The sequence below is a fragment of the Pseudopodoces humilis genome, chromosome 10 (assembly GCF_049639895.1).
Source record: "Pseudopodoces humilis isolate 2021_Gansu_Grassland_sample_001 chromosome 10, ASM4963989v1, whole genome shotgun sequence".
In the NCBI taxonomy this organism is placed as follows: Eukaryota; Metazoa; Chordata; class Aves; order Passeriformes; family Paridae; genus Pseudopodoces; species Pseudopodoces humilis.
The window spans coordinates 9,688,789-9,713,127 of NC_142209.1; the positions used below are offsets into that span (position 1 = coordinate 9,688,789).

Consider the following 24,339-nt stretch of genomic DNA (forward strand, 5'->3'; position numbering starts at 1 on the left):
GATCTGAAAGGGTATTATTACCTTTATAGACACCAAAACAATATGTGTAATATTCTGTAGATTGTTTTTTAGAGTTTCTGCATTTTAATAGTTTTGTTTTTGCCAGGTTAGATGCATGCACTGTAAATTTCTGTCATATCTTGACTTGCTGTTCCGTTTCTGGGATTTCCTGTGTGCTGCAGCACCAGGAGGCAGGGCTAGTCCTGGCAGTCATAAAAAAGGAGACTTGGTTCCTCCTTCTGGGAAAACTGCCAGATATATACTACTTCAAAAGCTGAAATATATTCTAAGAACTTTGATCAACAGTCTTAAAACATTAGGCTAATTCCTCCTTCATTTTCAGCATGTGAGAAACGAAAAAGGTCAAATGTGACTTGAAATGTATGTCAATTAAGGTGGATGTGGAATGCTTGGGTACTTGAAGAAAGTCGTAAAAGTCCAACCATGAAATTTTTATAACACTGCTTGCATTAAGAATACAGGGGCATTTTAGCATGTGTACTCATAATAGTATTTCAAAAGTCAGTATGTATAGCTGTATTCTCACAGCAGACTTCCCAATATAATAGAAGATTTTTTTTCTATGTCTGAAGATGACATCATGCTGTCCATGTGCAGGTGATGGTTTCTACAGCAGAAAAGCTTTCTTATTTAATTTTTATTTAATCCTTTAATAATTTTCTAAGAATATACTTGGTTGTTGGTAGGAAATAGTGTTAAAAAGTTGTGCCTTTCCCAAATGGCTTGATTGTGACAGGGTTCCAGTTGTCTCTAGGTGTTGAACATAGGTTGTTGGTTTTCCATTGAAAGTTATTACCTAGTGCACATGAGGAGGAGGGGCTGTGTTCTCTGTAAATTCACTTCCCTTGTGGAGGCTGGATGTGTGTAGGAGACTCCTGTCTGAATGGAAGGTGAGACTTGCTTAACCTGGAAGGGGAAAAAATTCCTAGGCATATAATGACAGCTTAGAAGGCTCATGGCAGCACAGGGTGTTTGGCACAGCTGTACCAGCTTGTTCTGTTTGGACAGAAGACCATCTTAATTGTTACCGTGTTTCTGTGACCTTTCCTAAGATTGCCTGGAAATATTTTTGGTAAATACAGTCACAATACTTCATTTCACTATAAAATTTATTTTCATAGATGTCTTTTGTTGAAAAATAATTCCTTTTCAGAGGAGCTGAAAAATGTGCCTGCTCTATGATGGCACTTCTTCCTTTTGATTTCAGTCATGTTTGATTTATTCAAATTAAAATACTCTTTTTTTTTTTCTGATGCCTTTTAAAATGAAGTTTAGCATGGACAAAATAGGAGAAATGCTTCTTTCAGTTACAGGAGAGAGGCTTTATGCTCTCTATTTTTCACCTGTCCATGGATTTCAGTCTCCACATTAAGACAGTGTCTCTAAATGCTCTACAATGTGTTAAGTAACATAACTGAGATCTCAACTTCTACTTTTCCATTATCTGTCCATTCTCATCTCACATCTTAGATACCTTCCTTCCTCTCCAATCATGCAAGTTATGTCTGTTCCATCCCCTCCCTGTTTCATTTTTCTGGCTGGGTTAGGTGTCTACCTGTTTCCTTTATGTCTGTTTGGTGATGGTACCCTGTGTGTGTCTCTACTGTCAAGGGCTTATGGGGTTTAGAATCCTTCAGTTATCTTCTCTTGGAGTTCCAGGATCTTAGGCCGTTATTTGTTCCAAAAAGATTGGCAGATTTAAGTTCTTATAAGGCTTTCCAACAAGAATATTTATTTTTTGCTAATAAAATTTTTTCTGAAATATGTACAATATTGCTAAATGTTATATTAATGTGTACAAAATGTATGTTTGGGGAATAAAATGTGAGCAGAAATGAGTAGCAGCAAGATGCTGTGGGAGAAAGGACAAGCAGATGACAAGAAGGTGACAGAAACCACTCTTCCTGAATTTGTAGTTGCTGCAGAGTCCAGATGACAGAAAGAAGTACTATTCTTGATTTGGTTTTTATTAGGGTATATAGCACAGTGAGAACTTTGTAACTTGCAGGGTTTTTTTAATAGTAATTTAACCAGCAGAATTCACAGAATTGTATGTTGGGTCTTCCTGTTTTACCCTTTGTGCTTCATCCTCTCATGTTTGATTTGTTTTTTTGTAATTAGGAAAGTAGCAATCTCTTTTTCCAGCATGGAACTATGTTTCTGAGATGCTGTTATAATATTACCTAAATAAAACCAGAAATAAAATCATATATTCACTACTGAACTTTTACAAATGTCTAAACTATATTTTGAATTAAAGAAATGTCAGAAAATATCAGCCCCAAGTAAACTGTGACCATAGGAGTATAAATTGAAAAGCTTCTAGGTAAGTTTCTTAACATGTGCTAAGTCTCAGATCCAAACTATGCTGCAGATGATGCCTGAGGAAGCAGCAGTGCCTCTCTGCTACTGCAGCTCTGGGTAACCCCTTCAGCAAAACACCTGGGGTGCAGTGTTCATAGCAAGGACCACTCCAGGAGTCACTTCCAAGGGCAAAGTAAGCAATTACTGATCACAAATCATCTTTAAATGGCAAAAGAGTAGTAAATATCTGAAGTCAGTCACTGTAAGGCTGTAGGAGTTCAATTTAGGAGCTATTTTTTAAGGAAACCTTAGCTACTCAAAATTTCAAGTATGTAAAGCTGCATATTTCAACAAAATTCCAGATTAATTGCATTTCTGCCTTATATTATTCCATCTTTCTTTTCCTTTCATTCCAGAGTTGGAGGCCCCATGTTAGAGATTCAGACAATGAATCCTTTTATCTAGGACGTACATTCATTATTCATTGTACATTGTCAATGGATTGCTACTTCAGGCCTGAATTACAGTTAATTAATCTTAGAAAAGCACTTGTAATTTCACACTTTATGAAGCACTGTTGTCTCAGCACAGCAGTGCTGTGGTGGCAAAATACTCTAATGCTTGTTGCTGTTCAGCGTTGTATCTCTTAATATTTATGTGCATTCGGGTCTTTATTTTGTTTACTTCTCTGAAGGTTTATGCTACAGCAGTCACGCTTGTGATTTGGTTTGGAAATGCTTTTTGGTATTTTTATTGTATACAGAATTACAGAACAGAACAGACAGATTTATCGTTTAAATTTATCCTTTTCAATGCTGAAAAGGAAAATCTGGAAAAGTGATGGTCTAGAGCAAGTGGAATCAGGTACATTCCCAACTTGGCACTTCATTTCAGGTGATGGATTTGGTTGGTAACTGGTAATTGATCAGATGCAGTCTGGACTTAGAAGCTAGAGCCTGATGTTCTCCATCAGGTGGTTCCATGTTTCTAAATCTTTTTGCTATGCCTGTAGCTTTCTGGGCACATGTATACAAGAACTTCACTCGGGAAGTTGAATTCATGTAGTGCAACTCCATTGTTTAGTTTACACATCTGCATAGGAACAGTTCCTGCTCTGTAGCCTATAACAGCTTTGAAAGTATTCTAAAAATACCACTATCTCTTGACAGTACTTAAAACTGGCATTTGTGGAATGCTGAAAGAAAGTGACTATAATCTATGCTCATATGAAGGTACTAGAGAAGAGATTGAGTGCAAAGTTACCAGAGATCCCTTAGTTGCCTAGCACACAGAAGTGTGGTAACTATCAATATATCTTTGTCCTTATACTCTCCTTTTGTCGGATGGGATGAAAAACTGAGAGCTAAAAAGGTTTATTACACTTAGTGTACTTGCTAAGTGGGGAAAAAAACTGCTAAGGGCTTTTGAAATGCTCCTTTAAATCTCTTCAGCTGTATTTGTGTAATTGTTTTAAGGAATTTCACAGTAACTGCTAACTAAGATAAGAAGCTTACCACAGTTAGACTTCCTGATTACACTCTTTTTGGAAATGTCACATCATAAAAATATTTACTCTATTGTTTGCTGCTTATTAGGTTTCTTTTAATACAATCATAATTCATTTTTAGAAATGTTGATCTTATTATACTCCTTGAAAATAGAAATTGGGGGGAAATAATTAAAAGTTGAAATAAGAATCTGTTACACTGTGCAGTTTGTGCCGAGTGGAATTGGTGCTGACTAGATAAACGTACCTCCAAACTGAATTACCCTATGATCCTGACCCTCATAAGTGGAGTCAAGAATTCAAATTGTTGTTAGTCTGATGAATACCCTGGCAGTCTAATCTAAATACAGGAGTTTTTGTTGTTAGCCAATTACAGTGATAACATTTGTTGTCTAATTACTGGTAGTTTCCAATAATCGATGTGTGGAGCATCATTGACCTGAGCTCTGAGGAGAATGCTGGTAGTGTCTTTACGTAATGTGAGACTTTGCTGGGTGGTTTCAAGCTGTCAGTTTGTGTGATCCAAAAGCTTATTGTTCAAGCCTATCCAAAAATCTAAAGTTTCTTTTGGAGTTCTGTTGTATCTGCTGTAGTTTCCTTCAGATCATGCAGTTGGATATAGAGCCTAGCTGGATCTCAAACCAGGTTAGATACAAGTAATTTGACTGCAATGACTTAGAGTTAATTCACTCAGCTGCAGGGCAAGTGCTGCTACAGCTGAAAGCAAGCTCAGAAAACAAGTGCCATCCCAGGGAGGGCTGGACAAAAGGTTGGAAGTCCTTAGGCGGTGTGTGTCTGGGGTGGATGAGACTTGTGGCCTGCTGATGGTCATGTCTGTACAGGGCTAAAAGTTGTGTGCATGTGAGAGAGCTCTGTGTGCAGCACCCATGCTGGAGCATAGGCTGACCTTTCAGCTGGGCTTGCTGAGTCATAGGAGCTGAAGGTGGAATTAATCTGCCTGCAAAGCTATAAACTGTTCCAGTTGTGATGGAAGTACTGACATCTCTCCACAGTGTTACACTAATGGCCAGTCTGCAGCAAACCGCAGGCAAAGGGCAGCCTCTCCCGCTAAACAAACCTTCAGAGTACTGCCAGGTGCCATGTGGAGTTCTGACATGCACTTGAATTTATGTTCTTAAAGTCTTTCATTGCAACTTCCATTTTTCAGGGTAAGACGTTCTTCATTGTTGAGTCATCTGCTGGTGAGGAAGCATGGAGGTTTTTTCCTTGTGTTTACAGTAACCTCCTTGTGTGAGCTGACATGGCTTTGTAACACTGGCATCCTCTGGTGTGAACTACAGCAGTTTAGCAAAATAAAACATCTATTCAGCAAGAAAATCTCTGAAAGCTTTTTGCATCTGGTGTTCTTCAGAAGCCATGGATTGAATGATATTTTTTCTTTTTTTTTGAGGTTTGTTTTTTTTTTTTTTTAAATCTTATTGTTGAAGGAAGTTAATGTCCATGAAACTTGAAATTCTGGGTTTCTGGGAAATGCTATTTATAGGCTTTTGAGGTTAGATCTGGATTAAAATCTGAGAACCACAAGAGTGCTAAACAGTAAATCTTAAGATTGTCTGTATTTGCGGTTATATGATAAGACTTTTACTGCCTTGATATATTTAATTTAGGTAATTTTTTAAGTACTCAATTTAGCTGAAACTGACAAATTTGCAAAGATGCTTATGAAGTGCAGCACGAGTAGAGGGAGTCATGTTTATAAAACTTAAGTCTGTCCTTTGGGGAGAGCAGTTGCTTGTTCTAGTCAATTCTGTACTGTTTAATAAGAAATTAGGAGTACTGGGAATACTATCCAGAATACACACAAAAAAATTTGTCTTTCTTTCCTATGCCTTGATTCTAGATTTTTCACAAAACCCTGGGTCTAGGGTTTTATTTTTGTTGATTTGTTACTGCTCTGTGAGAGGTACGGATTTATGTCCCTAGCAGAGGCATAGCTTGTAAAAAAACTTTTCTTGGAAAACTTGTTGGTTTAGGTGTGTAGGGGATTGTTCCTGGAATAGGTGAATTAGTATGCCTCTTGGCATATTGGAACACCCATTAACAGGTGCAAGCTGCCCTGTTTTTCCACATCATGAAGCTCATTTGGTTTGAGTCTTGAAACTGAGTTTCTGGTAATTTTCCAAATCTTACAAGGAGACAGTTTGTGTACAGTTTTTAGTCTGAAGTTCTGTCCCCTGTTTTTAGTTGGGTTTTCCAGTGTGTTTGGAGTGGAATATCTTTATAATTTATACGGAATGATCTTACCTCACTGTTGTCTAGAACCTGGCAAAAAGCCTCAAGATGCTCCCCTGTACCTGTTCCCTTTTTTTACTTGTTTCCTGGTACAGTTCCATTGGTTGCTTTTGGGAGATGGCTTATAAATTTTTCCATTTTCTAGTCTCTCAGGTTATAAGGAAAAATATTTGATTTCATGCCTTCTCAGTATTTCCTCAGTTAATGAACTACCTATAATATTTAGGATTTTCTAAAATGTTTCCTAGGAAAATAATTAGACTCCCTTATGACTGTAGCAAACCCTAGGACTTTAATCTGCTGTCAGAATTATTAAAGAGCAATGCTTTTTCATTCCAAGTGTAGATATATAACAGATAGTCTATAACAGACTATTTCATCTCCTTCTCAAAGTTTCCAACTTGAATTCATAAGCTCTTTTCTGTTTTTCATCAGTGTTACTTATCTTTTAATACCTGTAATTTCACATATAGTACTCTTTTCTTCTACTGCATCTGAAATTGCTTTATTTCTCAGAGTTAGCATTTCTTTCTTAACTTACTTGCTGTGTTCCTTTTAAGTCCCCTACAGTCTCCTGCTTGAATAACTGCTTTTAACTCAATTTATTATTTTCCATCATCATGGCATTAGTATATAAAAAATTGTGTGATGGCTTATTCAATTAATTTCTTATTCAGTAGTTTTGTTTTCTTCTAGTTTTCTTCTTTCTTCTCTTCTACCCCTTTTTTTATTCTCGGTAAATCTGGAATTTTTGTGGTTTCGGTTTTTTCCCCCCCCTCTCCGTGTTGCCCTCCCCCTGTTGCCCTCCCCCTGTTGCCCTCCCCCTGTTGCCCTCCCCCTGTTGCCCTCCCCCTGTTCTTCAGAAAGTGAGTCTGGTATCCACTACGGGCTCTTCTTTCTGACGCCAGCTCTGAGGACAGAAGATGGGATGTGTCAAGAGAAGTAGTGATTAGTCAAGAGCATATGTGTGCTCTCTGAGGCCTGTGCTCCATACATGAAGTTTCTAGACTTCTCCTTTCAGTTCATTAAAGGAATGACAAACTCACTGTGCAGGGTGGTGTAGAAAATGAAGGTGAGGTTTAGCAAATCATATGCAGACTTTGTTTGTTTGTTTTAACTTCTTTGAGGAGAGGAAAGGAAGGTCTGATTTGTGTGATTAGTTAGGCAGCTGGTTTGAGATGACCTCTTTGCCCACATTCAGTACTGAAACTGTTGTTAATCCAAATTTTTGTTTCTGGGGTTAGTGGTAAGATATTAAATAGAAGTTGCCAGCTGTTGAGCTTTTGGTTATTTTGATCTTATGGAAAGAGATACCTGTGATTTTGACAGGACATAATATATCTTTTCTTGTTGACTGTCTAGAAACATGATGTGTGCAAGAAGTTCTAACTGGAAAAGGTAATTTCATAAATGTTGTGGTGATGAATAAAGCTGAGGATGTCTCTTATTCTTCTGGATAGTTCAAATATAATGCACAGACCACAAAGAAGTTGGTGATCTTTTTTTTTGTTTTGTTAAACTTGTTTGTTAAATTCAGAAATTAATTACAAATCAGAGAGGAAGAATTCCTAGAGGAAGTAGCGTTTTGGTCATTTTTATGGGAAACTGTCAGTGTGTGGAGGTGCACATTTGAGAAAGTGAAGTGAAAACCCAGAGGTGGTAAAAAAGGGAGTGAAAATAGACATGACATTAAATATAGATGTGTAGAATTTGGACAAAGACTCTAATGGCAGGAAAAGGTACTTTGAACAAAAAATGAAATTAGTGAAGAGTGGCTAACTGGAGAAGGCAAAAATTGCATTGCAAAACATTGCAAAATAATTTGGAGTAGATGTGAGGTGGAGTAAAAAATGAAGAGCAGAGATGTCTGACTGTAAAAGCCTCTAAAAATCAAGGTGACAAATGAGGGCTTAGAAAAAAAGGGCTCTAATAAACAAATAGCATAACCCAAGTCACTTTTTTGTTGGCTGAAGGGAAGGAAATGAGAGAGGAGTTGGAGGTGACAATGAATTTTTGATCCTGAGAATAAAATAATATGCGTTATTTAGAATTGAATTGGAAGACTGTAGCAAGACCAAGGGTGTCCCGGTTTAGAGCAAATTTGGGAGATAACCTCCAGAAAAGCAAATTCAAGCGGCACTTCCCCCCAACTGGTTTGGAAAAAGATACTTCCTTGGAGAGAAGTGGAAAAAACCTGTTTAATTAATAGAAATTGAATAATATTAAACAGTAGAACCTCTTGCTGTTCAATGAGATGTCAAATTCAGGAAAAAGTCCTTTTCATGTGGTGTAGCACGACCTGCTCAGGTTCTTTTCAGTCTCTCCAGCGCCAGAAAGTGCCGAGGCCCAGGCCCTGGTGGGCCACAGGCGTGAGCTCCCGGGGTTTGGCTGGGTGTTTTTCAGTCCAGAGCAGGTTTGAACAGATCCAAGGGAAAAAAAAGTCCAGGGAACTCCTCTGCCTCAGCTAGCTAAAACTAACTAACAGTAAAAGAGAAGCTTTGTCCCACTGTCTGTCCGTGCTGCAGACACCACAGTCCAGGAGCAGGATGTGTGGGAGTGATATTTTCCTTCAACACAAACTGCGCGCTTCTTCTTCCCCCATCTTCGCTCTCAGAGCCAGTCTTAAAGGTGCAGAACTTAATATGTAACATAAACCAGGCGACTGGGGATACAAACATCATAAAGTCACCTCAGGACAAAGGGGAAAAAAGGTACGCTAAGTACTAAAGAATCAGTTTGTGAAAATGGTGTGGCAGAATGGGATAGGAGTCTGACATTTGAACCATTTTTGAGGTGTGCTAAATTATTGCTGTGTGTTGGAACAGATATGCAGAGGTGGCAATTAAATGGTTGGAAAGCTTGTACTTAAAATGGACTTGCTTCCTATAAGGAGACTAAAACAATGGCCACAGCACTAAATCAGTGCATCAGAACATTAGAAATATTTCTTACTGTAACTCTACATATTTTCATGAAATGCATAATTCAAGTTGCTTTATAGATGCTGTGAAATGATAATAATTACTTAATTTACTATATTTTTATCACTTAATAAAAATGTTCTATCTTTTGTGCATAGATATTTGATTTAATGGATGCCAAAGCCCGTGCTGACTGCATCAAAGAAATAGATCTTCTTAAGGTAAAAGATTTGTTTAGAAAATGTGCAGCCATCATCAAAAAATGTTATGTTGTTCATAGACATAATTGGGATGTCCACTGTTTTTTGTGTAGAGTTTTTAAAAGCCTCACTTTTAAGAACTTTGTGATCTTTAGTACTTTAAAAGTTAATATTGAGAAGTAAATCTGATGGAATAATGAATAACACTTCAAGTAAAAATATCTGCCAGAATTGCAATATTGTGAATGACTGTGTCCTTCGTACAGTAAAATCCTGACTTCAAAAATTGATTTTGCTATTTACTTCAAAAATCGACTTTGCTGTTCCAGATAGGTTTAGCATACTATTGGATATGTACATTGAAGTAAAATTCCTCTAAAATTGCAGTGTTAGTCACCATGTAGATCCTAAAATGACATCCTGTTCTTGCAAAGAATTTTTAAATGCTTCTCATCAGCATATAATTTTTGTAATTTTTATCATAGTGAAATAGATTTTAGGGGATTTTTTGTTTGCTTAAGTAAATTATGGTCTGTGTTGGTCTTAAAACATGTGGCATGCTCTACACTAAACTGTGTATTACTATTTTGCTTTCTTAGCAACTGAATCATCCAAATGTAATCAAATATTATGCCTCATTCATTGAAGACAATGAACTGAACATAGTGTTGGAATTAGCAGATGCTGGAGATCTCTCTAGAATGATAAAGGTAGGGATTAACTTTTTTTAAAAAAAGAATGTAATGTTCAACTTTGGCTTTTCATTCTGTGTGATCATCACTGGGTGAAATGCAGTGAAAATGTTAGGATCTGGAAAGTAAGGTGTTTAGTCTGTTTTTTTTTTTGTTTGTTTTTTTTTGTTGTTTTTGGGTTTTTTTTTAATGTATACCAATATTGATGCTTATGTAGGTATTTTTAACACTTTTCTCAGAATGTGCCATTTGGGGCCATAAGTAGACTGAAATTATATTAGCACTGAGGAGGAAAAAAAAAAGCCTGTAACGAAAAGCACTGTCACCACCATTTAGAACAATTAATTTTAATGGCATTGTGGATTTTTTGGCACAATTGTGTTTTGTCTTCCAATATTCCATTCTCAATAATAGCAGTAAAAGCAGAGAACTCCTCTAGAGCAGAAACGTCTTCTAGATCTTGAACTGCTAATAATATATTTCATATTTCTTTGAGATTACATGAAGTGATTTTACTCATGTGTGGTTGTGCATTACGGGTTAATTGAATTTTTTGTTAATATTTAAACACCTATTTAGCTAATCAAAAAAATTTATCAAAGACCTATTGTGTAAGATTTAGTATTCTAAAACTTATATGAAGTTTTAAATGCCTTTTTTAATGTTTCTCTGTTATTTGACAACTACTTCCTTTTGTTCCCTTCCCTTTTTCCACTTATGTTGGGTCTGGAATGTCCTTTTAGCATTTTTCCTTGTGTGCACACCAGCATTATTGCTGTCAACACAGCACACCACCGCTGTGGGCACAAACAATGCCAGTCAATTAGTGTTCACTCAGCAGCACTGGGCACAGAACACAGTTAGACTGTTTTGCTTAGGACCTACATGAATAGAGAATGTTAATTTCTTCATTAATGACTTTCATGCTGATTTTTTTTTTTTGAGCCTTTGAGGAATATTCCTTTCTAAATTGATAATTGTAAGGTAGGACAATCAAAATTTGGTTCTAAGCAGGTTGACAGCGTCTGTTAATATTTATAGCCAAATGTGGTATTTTTCTTAATCTCATGAATTATTGATTCTGTGGGCTTACATTTCATAAAACATAAAGGAAGGTTTGTCTTTTCTTTTGAATGTTCAGTTTTGACACAACAGTTACTAATATGAGTACTCTGTGACAGATTGCCTTATGGCATGTCTGGTCTTATGACCCACTGAAGCTTTTTTTTTCCCCTTGGTTTTTTTTTTTTTATTATTTAATTTTAAATCCAGTGTGTAGCTTTTTCAGTGCAGTTGGCCTCATTACACCTTGTTCAAGTCGGTGGGTATTTCTTACAGGCTCGATCTTGGAGGCACTTTGTGATTGTCCTCTTAACACAGGGATCATGTTTAATGTAGCAAACTTAGATTGCTGTTTGATGTTAATGACAGCCTATCAGGCTATTATTAAATATGTATGAGGTGTCACAATGTACTGTGTCTTCATGCTGCTGGTGGAGGAAATGATTTGGTAGATTACTTTGACAATATGAGTTTAAATGTGGGGCTCACCAGTCTTAAAAATGTAGTTTAAAAATTGCCTGAAAAATACATGATACGTAATAGCGTAGAATCTTCCTAGAGGAGTAGCTGCCTGTCACACTATTAAGGTAAATAACTATGTCGTGTTATCAAGACAAATAAACTCCTTTGGTTTCCAGTGTTCTTGCTAGAATGTTAGTCTTAAGTTGTTGGAGAGTGTTGAAACACCCTCAGAACAGTGTTTGGGTACCAGGCTTGTGTGATTTGTAGAGGGGATTTGGGATGTTTCTGAAATTGTGAATGACCATAGCTTGAATGACACTAAAACCAATGATAACTTAAGGGGAAACTACTTAACTAGTTTACTTAGGTATTTGTTATGACAGTATTGGCACATCAGAGAATGCTTACAAGGCTGCTGTGCCTCACAGTGCACCTTAATGAATTCCTTAGTTCTTCTCTTAATGAACGACATCCTTACTGCCCAGCTTTTATATCGTCCCTCTTGTCACCTGCGAATAATACTCTCTTTGTCCCCATTGTATAGACCACTGAGGAAAATCACTCGGTGCATTCAGATGTATTCTAATAGAATTCATAGAATCTGCTGCATGTCCAAAAAAAAGCAGCTGTGCATTGGCATTTACATATCACATAATGAAAGCAGAGGTATTTCATGTGTTCTCTCTGCTGCTGTGTTTATGTATGTAGTTACAAAGATTTAATCCACTTTACCTTAATTATTTTTGTAATTATCTCTGTCGCAGGGAGATGTTTAAATATAGACTCCATTCTCAAAAGCAAGAGGGTTCAAAATCGAGGATTTCTTACTGTACAGCTTTTAGTGGCCTGTAAGAATACTTGAATGAGGCATATCAGTAAAACTGAGAGGGAAACATCAGTGAGGTGAAAATGTTTGTGTTTGACTCAGTTGATTTTGCACTGCAGTACCTCAGCACTGTGTAACCCTTCTGTGGGCATGGTGAAAGAAGGAAAAACTCTTGATTTTTCTGCCAGTGAATTGGGTTGCTAGATACTATTACCTCAAAGAATTGCATGTAAATCATTATTAACTATTGTGCTAAGTCCCAGTTCTTCACTGTCTGTTGTCTGTCTGTGGTCTCCACTGCAGAACATGTGATAGTATGTGGCTGCCAAGGTTCAGGGTAGTTCATGAGAACTAGTGTTACCTCATAATACCACCTCCTTCTGCAATACAAGAATATGTTGTAAGGCAAGTTTGAGGCTTGGTCCGTTTTATTATTAGTCGTGGTTCTCCTCTGCCACAAACATTTTCTGTGGGTTTTTTAGTTTGTTTGTTTTCTTGTTTTCAAGTTGATATATTGGACAAAGATATTTCCACAAATAAAGAAGGCTCTACTCATTGAATTAAGAAAATACAGTGTAGTAATTCAGTAAAAAGAGCTAGTTAGTAAAGTCTGTCCTGAAGGTGTTGGAATAAGAGAATTTGAGTTATCTTACAGAATAATTAGCATATTATTTAAGGTTAAATATAAAATTACTAGGCTTGCAAGCAGGGATGTTATCAAGGCACTAAATAGTGGGGTTTTTTAACTCAGCAATAAACTTCAAAGTCTGTTTATTTAATTTCTGCAGTTATTTCTAGTTTTTAGGTTCTTCTGGCAAATAATCTTAGTGCACCAAAAAAAAAAGTAAACTTTAAACTGAATGTGTCATACAGATCTTAAGGAAGTTAATCCTGTTTTGGAAACAAGCATGAAAGCATTCATCTGAAAAGTTGAAAATATGTATGCAGCTGTCTGGAGATAGATGGAAAATAACTTGAATTCTACAAAATGTCAACTAGGCACTTCAGCCACTCCTCAGACAGCACTTTTTGTGTGTATTTTTTCAACTTCAAATAAAGATAAACATACTATAATTATCTAGGTAAAATAACAAATATTTAAAAATCTTTCATCAGTATAAAATTCCTATTGATATATCAAGTTTCTGTAGCTAGGACCAGTGAATTCTTTATCCTTGAGCTTGTTTTTTATAGGATAGTCCAAATGCAGGAATAGTCACTTTTTTCCAAGCAACTGATGCAGATCTAAATTGTTCCTTGAAGGAGCTGGAGCTCTGTTCAGACTTCTATGAAGTCTCATCAATTATAATTTCAGTGTTTCTCTAGTGCTGGATATTTTGGGCTTCACTGTATGAAACTGCATCAGGCGATTGGTTCTCTCCACATGGTCTGGAATGTAGACCCTCCTTCCCATGCCAAAGTATATTAGCTCTGAGACTTCTTTGCAGCGCTGTGAGGTTGGCTAGCTTACCTGTCTGAGGGGTAGCCTGCCCTTTCATGAGCTTGGAAGCAATTTTAGCTTCATTCACTGGCAGCTATGCTAGCAGGCTGCTGGCCCTGCTGGCGTGAAGCACCCACAGCTCCACGGCAGCGTCCGTGCAACTGCAGCCTGAGCATGTTACGGTGAGAGGTGGCAGCCCTTGGGCATCTCTGAATGTGTTGTAATGGCAGTCATTTGGAAAGGACAGCTATTACAGTCTGCCTCACCTGAAGTGTTCAGTGCCTGCACAGTGCTGAAGGGAGGGGTTGTCTCTTCATTCTGAGCTGCAGTGGTGAACAGGTGCAGGTCAGAGATGCATTTGGGAGCTTAGTGGTGCATCTCACCCCTCTGTTCTTGTAGCATGGCAGTGTCTTGAGGGGGCAGGTACTGCAGCAGCAGCTCATTCTTTTTTCTGTCTGCACAGCAGCTGCCCTGAGCGCCTCAGAGCCCATAATTACCCATTCTCACTGCAGTGAAGCTGGTTGTGTTGCTGGGAATGGAGAAGTGTTACTTGCTTTTTTTTTCCAACTGTTTTCTGGTGGATTGCTGTCCTGGGCATGTGCTAGAAATATAGAGATGCTTTTGCAGAAACTAGGATTTTCAGATAAGTATTGATAGTACATGGTAGCTATAGCTGGACTGTTTAATTGCAGTAGGAGTAATTTGATTTTTTTTTGTTGTGATATTTGCAAGATTTTTGGGAGTATGAAGTTAGGGAAACATCTGTGTAAGGAAGAGCTGCAGTGTTGAATTCAGCAGGTGGCCATGTGTTAAATTTTGCATGCCCTTCCCAGCATTTTGGGAAACCCTCAGCTATTAGCTGAGGGCTATTTTTTGGTTCTCTATTATTATTATTCTCTTTATTTTTATTATAAGAGAATATTATTATTCTCTTTATTATCCAAAACACTGATCTAAAACGTTAGCAGTTGTAGGAGATAGTTGGTATTCCTGTTTGGAAAACTGGTGGGAAAAGTGATGTTTCGTGTGTATTTTGAATGGCAGTGTTGCAGAAGTTGTTTTCTGTCACACACACACGTGTCCAGCAGGACTAACTGTTGGCTGCTAGGATTGCTAAATATTTAGTTGTGTGAGAATGTTTTCAGTTTGTCAAAATACAGTAAATTCCTGCTAACATGCTGCATGTGACATTTCATTATAATACCATGCAACCATTGAATCTTTAAATAATCTAAGCCCCTTTGTGCCTTGAAACAGATTAAAACTCAGACTTTTCTTACAGTAATGGATTTGAAAATTTACCTAAATTTCAATTCTTCTAACATATATGCTTAACAGAAATTGCTGGAGCGTAATTCCAAAAGTTGAGGTTTTCTGTATGTGTAGAGCTGTGTGAACCTCCTGCGTCTCTTGGTGCTGACATGACCTGAGTGACTGTCAGTACTTTGACCTGGAGTAGGACGGGTGACTGAAATGGCATTGCCAGAAATAGCTTTTCCAGGTGCTTTGGGTGAGCTAAAGCTTTCCTGTGTCTCAAGGGTGTTTATTCTTTCTAACAACCTGGGAAAGGGGGTAATCTGAGAGAAGACAAGGCTGGAACAAGTAGCTGATTCTTAAGTGATCCTTAAGCACAGAGAGGATCTGACTGGGAAGAAGGAAGACAAGCACACCTGTGCTGGCTGGCAGTGTTGGAGAGAAGGCAAGCAGGGAATTTATACCACTGGGAGTAGAGACTGAGGAGTGTGAGAGTAAGAGTAGTGTGTTGGGAAATTGTGAAATGGGATTTCCAATCCTGGACATGGGGACAAGGAGGTTGGAGAAGAGCTGAGGTGTCAGAGAATGGGACTGATGGGGCAAGGATCTTTGAGACAGACAAACTGTCTGTCAGCAGGGAGAGAGCCTGGATGAACTAAGTCAGACTGGCTGGGAACAGGATGGGATGTGGCTCTTCTGAGGGTGCAGCTGTGCTGCCTTCTTTGTTAGGTGGGGTACTGGGAAAAAAAAAAGGTTTTGTGATTAGTACAATTTTGTTATTAGTACAGGGTTTTTCTAAAGACCGTACTTGTTCTTTTCCTAAGGGATATTGAATAAACCACTTCAGCCACTGCTTTTTGGGGAGAATTCTAATTGCTTATTCTGTATTTCTGACATTCAAGGCAAAACTCTGGGTCTTGATTTGTAGAAGTGTTGAGCATTCATAACTTCATTCTGAGTGGAAACTGTGCTTTGAAGATGAACTGTTTCATAAAGATATGTATTTTGAGAAGGAGGTGCTTAAATTGGTGCCAGAATTAACACTTTTGATCTCTATTCTTGGCCCACATTCTAATCTGTAAAATGAGGATGTTACTATCTCATAATTTCTAAGGCCATTTGTGAAGATATTTTATTAATTTAATATTCCAAAAATGCATACTAGGGGCTGTACCCCTTGCTGAAACTTATGTTTAATAATAGGTTATGAATAGTGCACAATAAACAAAGCCTAGAGACATTTTCAAACTGCTCGTTAGCTAAGTATCGTGAATGAATGAGTAAAGGGTCTTCTAATATAAATGAAACAGAACTGAAAATTGCATGCAAACACTTTAAAGGAGGAGAAATTACAGTGGCTCTAGTTCTGAGATTTTTCTTAGGCATGTATTTATGTTCAAATAATTGACATACTGGTTTTGGGAAAAGTATTTTTAAAGTAGTCTTTTGTGCATGTTTGTGTAATTCATTTCTTTTTATGATACTGATTCATCTTGATCTATAATTGTAGATTTTAAAACATGGAATCTGGTTCTTTTGGCTTTCATCAGTGTCTCATGCTTTTTTTCTTTGCATGACTGCTAGATTTAATTTAAAGAAAAAAAAAAAACAACCCAGTACCACCACCCCCACACCAAACCACCTCACACAAAGTATTTTTATTGTGCATATGGTTATATTTTATAATATAGAATAGTTTGGCACTTTGCTGAAGCTGCATCATTGATATATGTTAAAAGCTTCAAAATATTTTTTTCCTCAGTGGTTTATTTTTTGCTTTCTGTATCACCTTTACCATAGCTTTTTTCCTTACTCATTTTTGAAAAAAGCTTCAAAAGATAGTGGAGCTTGAAGAAGCCTTTAATATAATAGGATAGTGTAACATGGAGTGTCCTAATTACAGATCAAAGCTAAACTATTTTTATATGCCTTTTCCTAAAGGAGGAACCTGGGGCTTTGAACCAGTCAGGCTAATTTTTGCCACTAACCTTTTTTTCAAGCTGTTAAATTTTTAAGTTTTTTTTAAAATTTTTACCTCCTGTAATTAAAAGAATAGTGCATTCTGTTCAACTTTGTGTCTGTGTTAGCTGTGTACCAGGTAAAAATGTGGGGCAGGGTGTTCAGAGGGGAAGTGGCTGCTGTGTGGATGGAGCTGTGAAGTCTTAAAAGAAAAAGTGAAGGCACAGAGCCCTGCCATGGTGGTAGAGCTGCTTCTGGTAAGCTTTTCTTCCACCCGTGTGTGTTACTGGGGTGTCTGACAGGTGCTCCACTGTCACCTTTGCCACAGGTAACCAGTGAGAGCAGCAGCACCTGTTTACCCTGTGCACGTTACATACATGTGCTGGCAGAATGAGAGCTGGCTGGTCCCCCAGTTTATAATCAGTAGGATAATTGGGCTGGGTAATTGCCAGACAGCCTTGTTAGTTTTGCTGGGAGTCAGCCATTGTGTGTGTCTGCCACTGGAACAATAAGAATAAGCAGGCAGATTTTCTGCTAAAATAATTAGACAGTCACCAGTGTTTTGTCTTGTGGCCAGTTGCCTTCACAGACATCACACCTGAAGCTGTTGTGGAAGTACTGGCTGTACACACAAGGAAAACAATGGTGTCAGTCAGCTATGAAAAGTTAACTTAACAGTAAACTTCATTTAACTTACACAGGCTGTACCAGTAGGCTTTGGAGATTTAATTTCCACCTTTGCCTACTGGTTCTGAAATTGTCTGTGAATCTTTAAAGAGCAGGGAAAGTCAGAAGATTTTATTTAATAATATGTGGGTACTTTCCTTGATTGAAATGCCCTGCAAACAATACTTGGGGACTAATTTTAATTTTTCACAGTTGCATTTGAAAAATTTGCACTGTCAGTGTTTGTACTATGTGAATAACTTGCTCAGAATAGATTTCAAATCAGTCTGCCTTGTTTGGAGAGAAAAGAAAAAAAAAAAGTTGGTAGTCTCTGTATTTACTGTGTCATGCTACTGCTTTTTATTAAGAAGCAGAGTTAATGATTCAAGCATGAGTTTCACCTCTTCATGCTGTATCAGTTTTCCCAAGGGTATTTTTTTGGAGAGAGATGCATGTAAACAAATACTGTTGAATTTAAATGTGTGGCTGTGTGTTTTAAGAAGCCCTGCTCAGCAATAACAGCAGAGACCAGGAAAATGATGCAGTATTGGAAATTTTATATTAGTAGTTCTGCAAGTATATTGGATTTCAGCAGGTGATCTCTATTTCTGAACAGCTTATGTCCTTGCTCTTTTGCATCAGCAAAAATGTTAGGTGTAACAGAGGGACTGTAGGTGGTCTGCTTAATAAGGAAAATTGAAATGAATCCTTGCAAAGAAAGGTGGCTAAAAATACGTTGATGTAAAGTGATTTTGTCCAGAGCTTTCTAAGGAATATGAGTTTAATCAGGAGTCTTCCTAAGTCTGGTTATTAGCATGAAAGAATATATATACTAAAAGGTAAAACATGAAAAATTTGCATTGCATTTTTTACAAGGCTTATTACTTCTTGTAAGATTCTGTTTGAGATGATGCTTCTATCTCAATTCTGTGGTGTCCCTGCAGCGTTCTTCTGGTGTGGTTTGTTGGTTTTTTTAAGTTTTGGGTTTTTTTGTGTTTTGATGTTTTTTTTTAAAGAAAAGACCACAGTTTAATTCCACTGACTTGTCCTTCTGATGCTAGTAGGTACTTCTATTAGTACCATTATTTTGTGTGTTAATTTTTGTACTGTATCTTAGTCTTTACCTCTACAATAAAGTTTGTTGTATACTAAGATGACTAATAGGGGAAGAATTAATTTTTAAAACTCTTTTTTTGTGAATTCTGGAAGAGTAAAAAATAAATGTATGACATTTTCAGTAAGGGGAGATACTAGCAACTGTTAATGAAAGTTGGTAAACAAACCAGGTAAATATTTTTATTTTCATCATTTTATTGGCTGAATACTTGCTGCTTTTGTTATGTTCAGTTGATAGATGACAGTTTGGGTGGGTTTTTTTTGGTATTTGTTCTCTTTTTACAAGTAAGAGACAGCTGCTGCTCTTGAAATGTAGGCAAATTTGATGACACTGTATATCAAACTGAATGAATGAATCAGAATGTGGTGGGAGGTTCTATTTTTGTTCTGCATCGAAGGAAAAAAAAAAGGCAGAAAACTTGCCGTGGTATAAAGAGACGGGCAGCTGAATTAATCAAAGAACAGAACCAGCCAAAACTCCTGGGATGCTGCATTGCTACTAGAATTATATAGCTTTTAAAATAGAAAACAAGACTTAGGTACAGACATGCTTTCTATATTGATGAGTCTCCAAAATGTTGGGATGTTACGGCCCATCTTCACTGGTCTGTTTGTCTTTGCCCATTGTGATTTGTTTCTGTTACATTCACAGAGTGAGAACTCTTGCTTGTGCTTTCATAATTTCCTGTTATGGCTGCCTGACCTTCTCTTTCTTCTTTGTTTTTCCTGCTCATCCGTATTAAAAAAAGCTTCCAAAGAAACACAGTCAGAAGTGGTCAAGATCTTTATTGTGTTACTCAGAAGTTCTGTGTAATCATTTTTGCATCTCTTTCCTCTTGATTCAGTTCAGATTTCTTCTCACTAGGATCTGGTTGTTGAATCACTGTGTTATAAGTTTATACAGTAAAATATAAAAACCTTCCATACTTTATATTTTTTTAAGCTGTAAATGAAGTCATGAGAACAAAAAGATGTGATTCAGGTTTTTATCAAATCATGAAAGAGAAGAAGGAATCTGTTTACACTAATGAAATCATCATTCTCGTTTTAGTTTTCTTCCAAGTACAGTGTTTCAAAAAAAAGCTCTGGGCTCTATAGCATGGCAGGGAAAAATTCAGATATATGTTCTTGTGGGCTTGTTTGACAGTTCCACAGTTCTTTACTTTTTTTAAATAATGACTCTGCAAAATTGTTTAGATGATCAATTTACCAACTCCCTGCAAGAGAAGTTCATAAACATCTTGCTTTCTTTAGTCCAGTTAGCTTATTAAACACTTATTGTGTTGTCTTTTTTCTTATTTATGTCTATTCTCTATTCAGTGAGACTTAAATGAGACTAAATCATGTCCCTTAAAATCCTCCAATAATCAGCATTAGAACGGAATGCTAAATTTTTTCCAAGAGTGGATATTGAGATGGAGGCAGTCATATCTGAATTTCGAGCTGTGTGGAAATCGACTGTGTTCACTCTCTCTACTCATCTGCAGGAAATTGTTAGTTTTATTACAAAATCCAAACACAGTCCTGCGTGCTTCCTGTAGGTATTAACTGAATTGTGCCTTTCAGTTCTAGGTAGGACCAGCTGCTAAGTGGTGTCACTTTTGCTTTTGGACCTTTAAAACATCATCTGTAGAAACTCAGTATGATATAATTTCATGAGTTTATGTTGGCTTTCTTCTCCATCTATCCTTTACATTTTGTTTGTCCAGAAACTGAATGATGTTTGCTATTTAGGTGCAGGGCAGATATGTTTAATTTCATTAGGATGAAAACATTTGGAGAATATTTAATTTTTCTCTTAGCAATACATTAGAGAACCAGGAGAATTCTGTTTTCCCACAATGAAACTGCTCAGTCATTCTGTAAAAGTGATGAAAATATGAACTGGTGATATAGCCTGCCTGCCTTAAAGCTCTTTCAGGCATTGGATTAGCAAATTTCTGACCACCAAAATGTCCAGTTGTATTAAATGACTGAATTGCAGTTTTATCCATAATATACTGACATTGTGGTGACTCTTCAAAGTAGTTTTTTGTGATTTCATTCTCAGATGGAGATGGCGATGGAAATGTCATGGGATATGGCTTTCAAAACAAATAATTTTTGCTGGGAGCCAGCCTACTGCCAAAGTGTGCCTGGTGTTCTGTTTACCTGATAAAGCGCTGGCTTGCAGCACTGCCCAAATTTTTAATGCATATGTACAAGCAGCTCCCTTTTTGCCCAGTTTCAACTAGTTTGAGATTGATCTTTCACCTCAGACATGATCATGTTTTTTTAATGTCACACCCTAGAAGGTCAGTGGTCTGAGGGACATCAGGACTGTCCTTTGAGCCCAAGACGGGTGGAAGAAGGAGAATAATGAAGTGTTGAAGATGAGAGCACTTCAGAGAGCTGTATGTCAGGCTGTATTCCTCTGAGGGCAAACCTGGGCAGGTAATGCCAACCTGTGTACAATGGGAGAGAAATGTGTGAAGTTAACTTGGTTGTGTGGACTTTAGAATGCTTCAGGCACTAAGCAGTGGATTAGTTTCAGCATTGACTGTGGTGCTACTATGCTGTGCTGCAACAGAGGTTAAAAATTGTTGTTGCATCATCATTATCTTCTGCATTTTGGCTTCCCTGTAAGGAGGGAGCAAACACCACAATCGTTAGAACTGTATTTTGCATTGTGGACTCTTTTAAATGAAGGAGAAAAGGAAGGATCCTTTGAATATGTTTTGAATACAGTTCATGCATGCTGTATGAATTTAATTATGCTGTTTGGCATAAAAATAGTTTTGTCTGTGTTTTCAGTCAACTTACATTTCTTGTTGGAAGGTAAAGTTCTAAACAAAAATGGTATTTTCCTTATTGACTTTTCTCAGAATTAAATGTGCATTGTAAAAACTGAAGTCGATTCTGTAGTGTGCATCAGCTGCAGTGCTAGGGATGACAAGCGAATAACGTGTCACAAGAAAACTTGTATATAAATACTTTGAAAGTACACTGATGTACTTAGGGTAAATCGGAATGGGAAAGTGTAATTGAAAATCTTCCCATTTCAGGCATTTTGTGAATGGTGTTTCATAACTGCTTCTACTTGCATTTGAGTTAAGAAAATAGTAATTCAGAATGTTTAAATAAAGTACCTAGTTATAATTATGATAATTTCAGAATGCATTTTAAATCAAGTAACTATGCTTTCATGTACACATACTTAGAAGTATTGTGTATTTGTTTTTAAATTAAAAGAAACCTGGTCTCCATCTTCCTGTTGACATCAAACAATCCTCTGATATGCAAATCCAGCGGTGGGGAGAACAGATACACAGGGTTTGTTTGGATTCAGTCCAAGACTGAAATAAAATTATATTTAAAGATGTGATTTATATGCTTTGCCTCATTTAAATGAAAATGCATTTTGAAATAATCCCTGTAACTAAAAACATTTGGTAGAATGTTAAGATCCTTTGTAAGCCTGATGCATTTTGCTATAGGTAGTTTAAAAGCATCTCTCTCATACTCCTGTGTGTCTCTAATGTGTAGATGCAGCTGTCAACTTCTCAGTGGCATGTTTTAACATAGTATGAAAATATTTCTGTTTTTGCAAATTAATAAATGTTTGTTATATGTACTTTCTTAAAGCATGCACAAGTGTGAAGTCTGTCTGTACACACAATTAAATACATCAAGTACTTTCCATCTAAAATTTTGCTAGTCTTAATGTTGTTTATGAATTTTCTCCTTGTGTGTAACTTCAAAACCTAACACAGCACGATTCCTTTGGAAACAAAGGCTAAACAAGCAATGATTTTTCAATCTTTTTCCCTTCAGCTGCAGAATTTACAGTGATTAAACTTTTACATTTTAACATGGCTGAATTCCAGGTTTTCAGTAGGTATCTTTGGAGGACCGTTATTCAGTTCCTGAGTACAACATTTGAAGATGATGTGTATAGCAGAGTGTAATTGTTTTGTGTAAGCTTTAACAGGCCACCTCTTATCAGTGATCAGGAATGGGTTTTCATACAGGATAGAAAATACTTGAACAGGAGTTATATCACTCTGGAATTTTCAGAAATCACAGTACCTTTAGTTCCCTTTCATATATTGCAGAAGATTTTCAAACTAACATGACCAATTATTCTTACATGAGCTTTTTGACCGTGTGATACTGCTCTTCTTCTTTTTTTTTTTTTTTTTTTTTTCACTTTTTATTTTATTTTTCTTTTCAGAAAATGAGGGTATGGAAGTCAAATTTGGTGTAAGGAAGTGTATTTAGTTTGGGACGTTCTGTGGCACATGACTTTGTATCTGACCTTTATTTGTTCTGTGACTACTTTATGCTAAATTACTCTGACCACATTAATCCAACAGAGGAGTGCTAAATACTGTATAAATCCTTTTTTGGGGTAGGAGTTTTATTTCATTAATGTTAGTTGTGGTTCTGTGTGTAGACTGACTTACACACATGCAGTGTTGATAAATATATTAATATTTTAGGGGAAAGTTTTCTATGTCAAGAAATTTTGTTAAACCTTTCTCATTAGGTTGTGAGCCTCTTGTATTTTTTTAATTTTTAATTAGGGATTTTCTGTATTTTCTTTTTTTCAGTCATTTTATGCAAGTTTTAATTTTTAATATTCACTATCCATGTTTTTTTCTTTAAGCATTTTAAGAAACAGAAGAGGTTGATTCCTGAAAGAACAGTTTGGAAATACTTTGTTCAGCTTTGCAGTGCCTTGGAACATATGCATTCTCGTCGTGTTATGCATAGAGGTAATACAGGATCAAAGATGATTTGTCCTTACTAAACCTTTGACTATGTGAGAATTAAGCTGGCTGGAATCAGTTTTGACAGCTGAAACAAATTATGTTTCTGTGAGATTTTAGAAGTAATAGAAAACTGAGAGAAGTTGGTGGTTGTACATTTGTTGTGGTAGGCGTTTGTGTGGTAGGCAGGTTTTTCAAAATAAGTGATAGTTCTGTAAGTGATGGATACCCTGCCATAGCCACTTCATTTTTCTGGCTCTTGTCTTCTGTCCTGTATTTATTCTTCTATATTTGCCCGTTGTCTTGCCCAGGTATTGTTACCTACCTTGCACAGATCTGTCAGTCCATTCTTTACACTTCTTGTACCTGCTTGTCTTAAAGAGTATCTGCTTGTACCCTGCTTGCCTGTGATGTACAGGCTTTTCTCCTAGTCCCTTCTTTATTGGATTATGTGCAAGTGTGAGCATTTCCTCCAATTCTCTGCTCCTTTCCACTATTTCCAATCTCTGTGTCCCAACAGCCCTTGTAGTTGCCAGCTGTCCCTCTCAGGTACTAAATTTCCTTGGCCCATTTTAAACCTCGGTGCTGCTGTCTCCTCTGGATGTGGTCTTCATTTCAACTCATAACTCTTGAGTCAAAGAAAACAGATAATAGTATAGCTTCTTCTCAGATCTGCTATATTTTTTTTTCCTTTTTGAAATCCATCTGGTTATGGGATTGTGAGTTGTGTGTGGACTGTCACTTCCTGGGTTCAGGTGACATTACCTGTCTTAGGCTGGTGGCTCCCTGTACTAGAATGCAGCTCACTGCCTGATAGAAACAGTCTCCCAATGTCTGCTGAGTTCTGTCATTTGCAGCTGGAAATTTTGCACCCTTAGCAGATGAGCTCAGATACCCCTGCCCC

General features: G+C 37.1%; 1 protein-coding gene across 2 annotated transcripts in view; it reads left to right on the forward strand.

Annotated features, from left to right (window-relative positions):
- Window positions 1-24,339, forward strand: part of NEK7 (NIMA related kinase 7) — a 65,946-nt gene that overhangs the window by 18,553 nt on the left and 23,054 nt on the right. For both annotated transcript variants that reach the window (XM_005520905.3, XM_088060334.1), the window contains exons 4-6: window positions 9,165-9,227; window positions 9,806-9,916; window positions 23,333-23,441. In XM_005520905.3, the coding sequence (XP_005520962.1) occupies window positions 9,165-9,227; window positions 9,806-9,916; window positions 23,333-23,441 (283 nt within the window). The remainder of the gene's footprint in view (window positions 1-9,164; window positions 9,228-9,805; window positions 9,917-23,332; window positions 23,442-24,339) is intronic.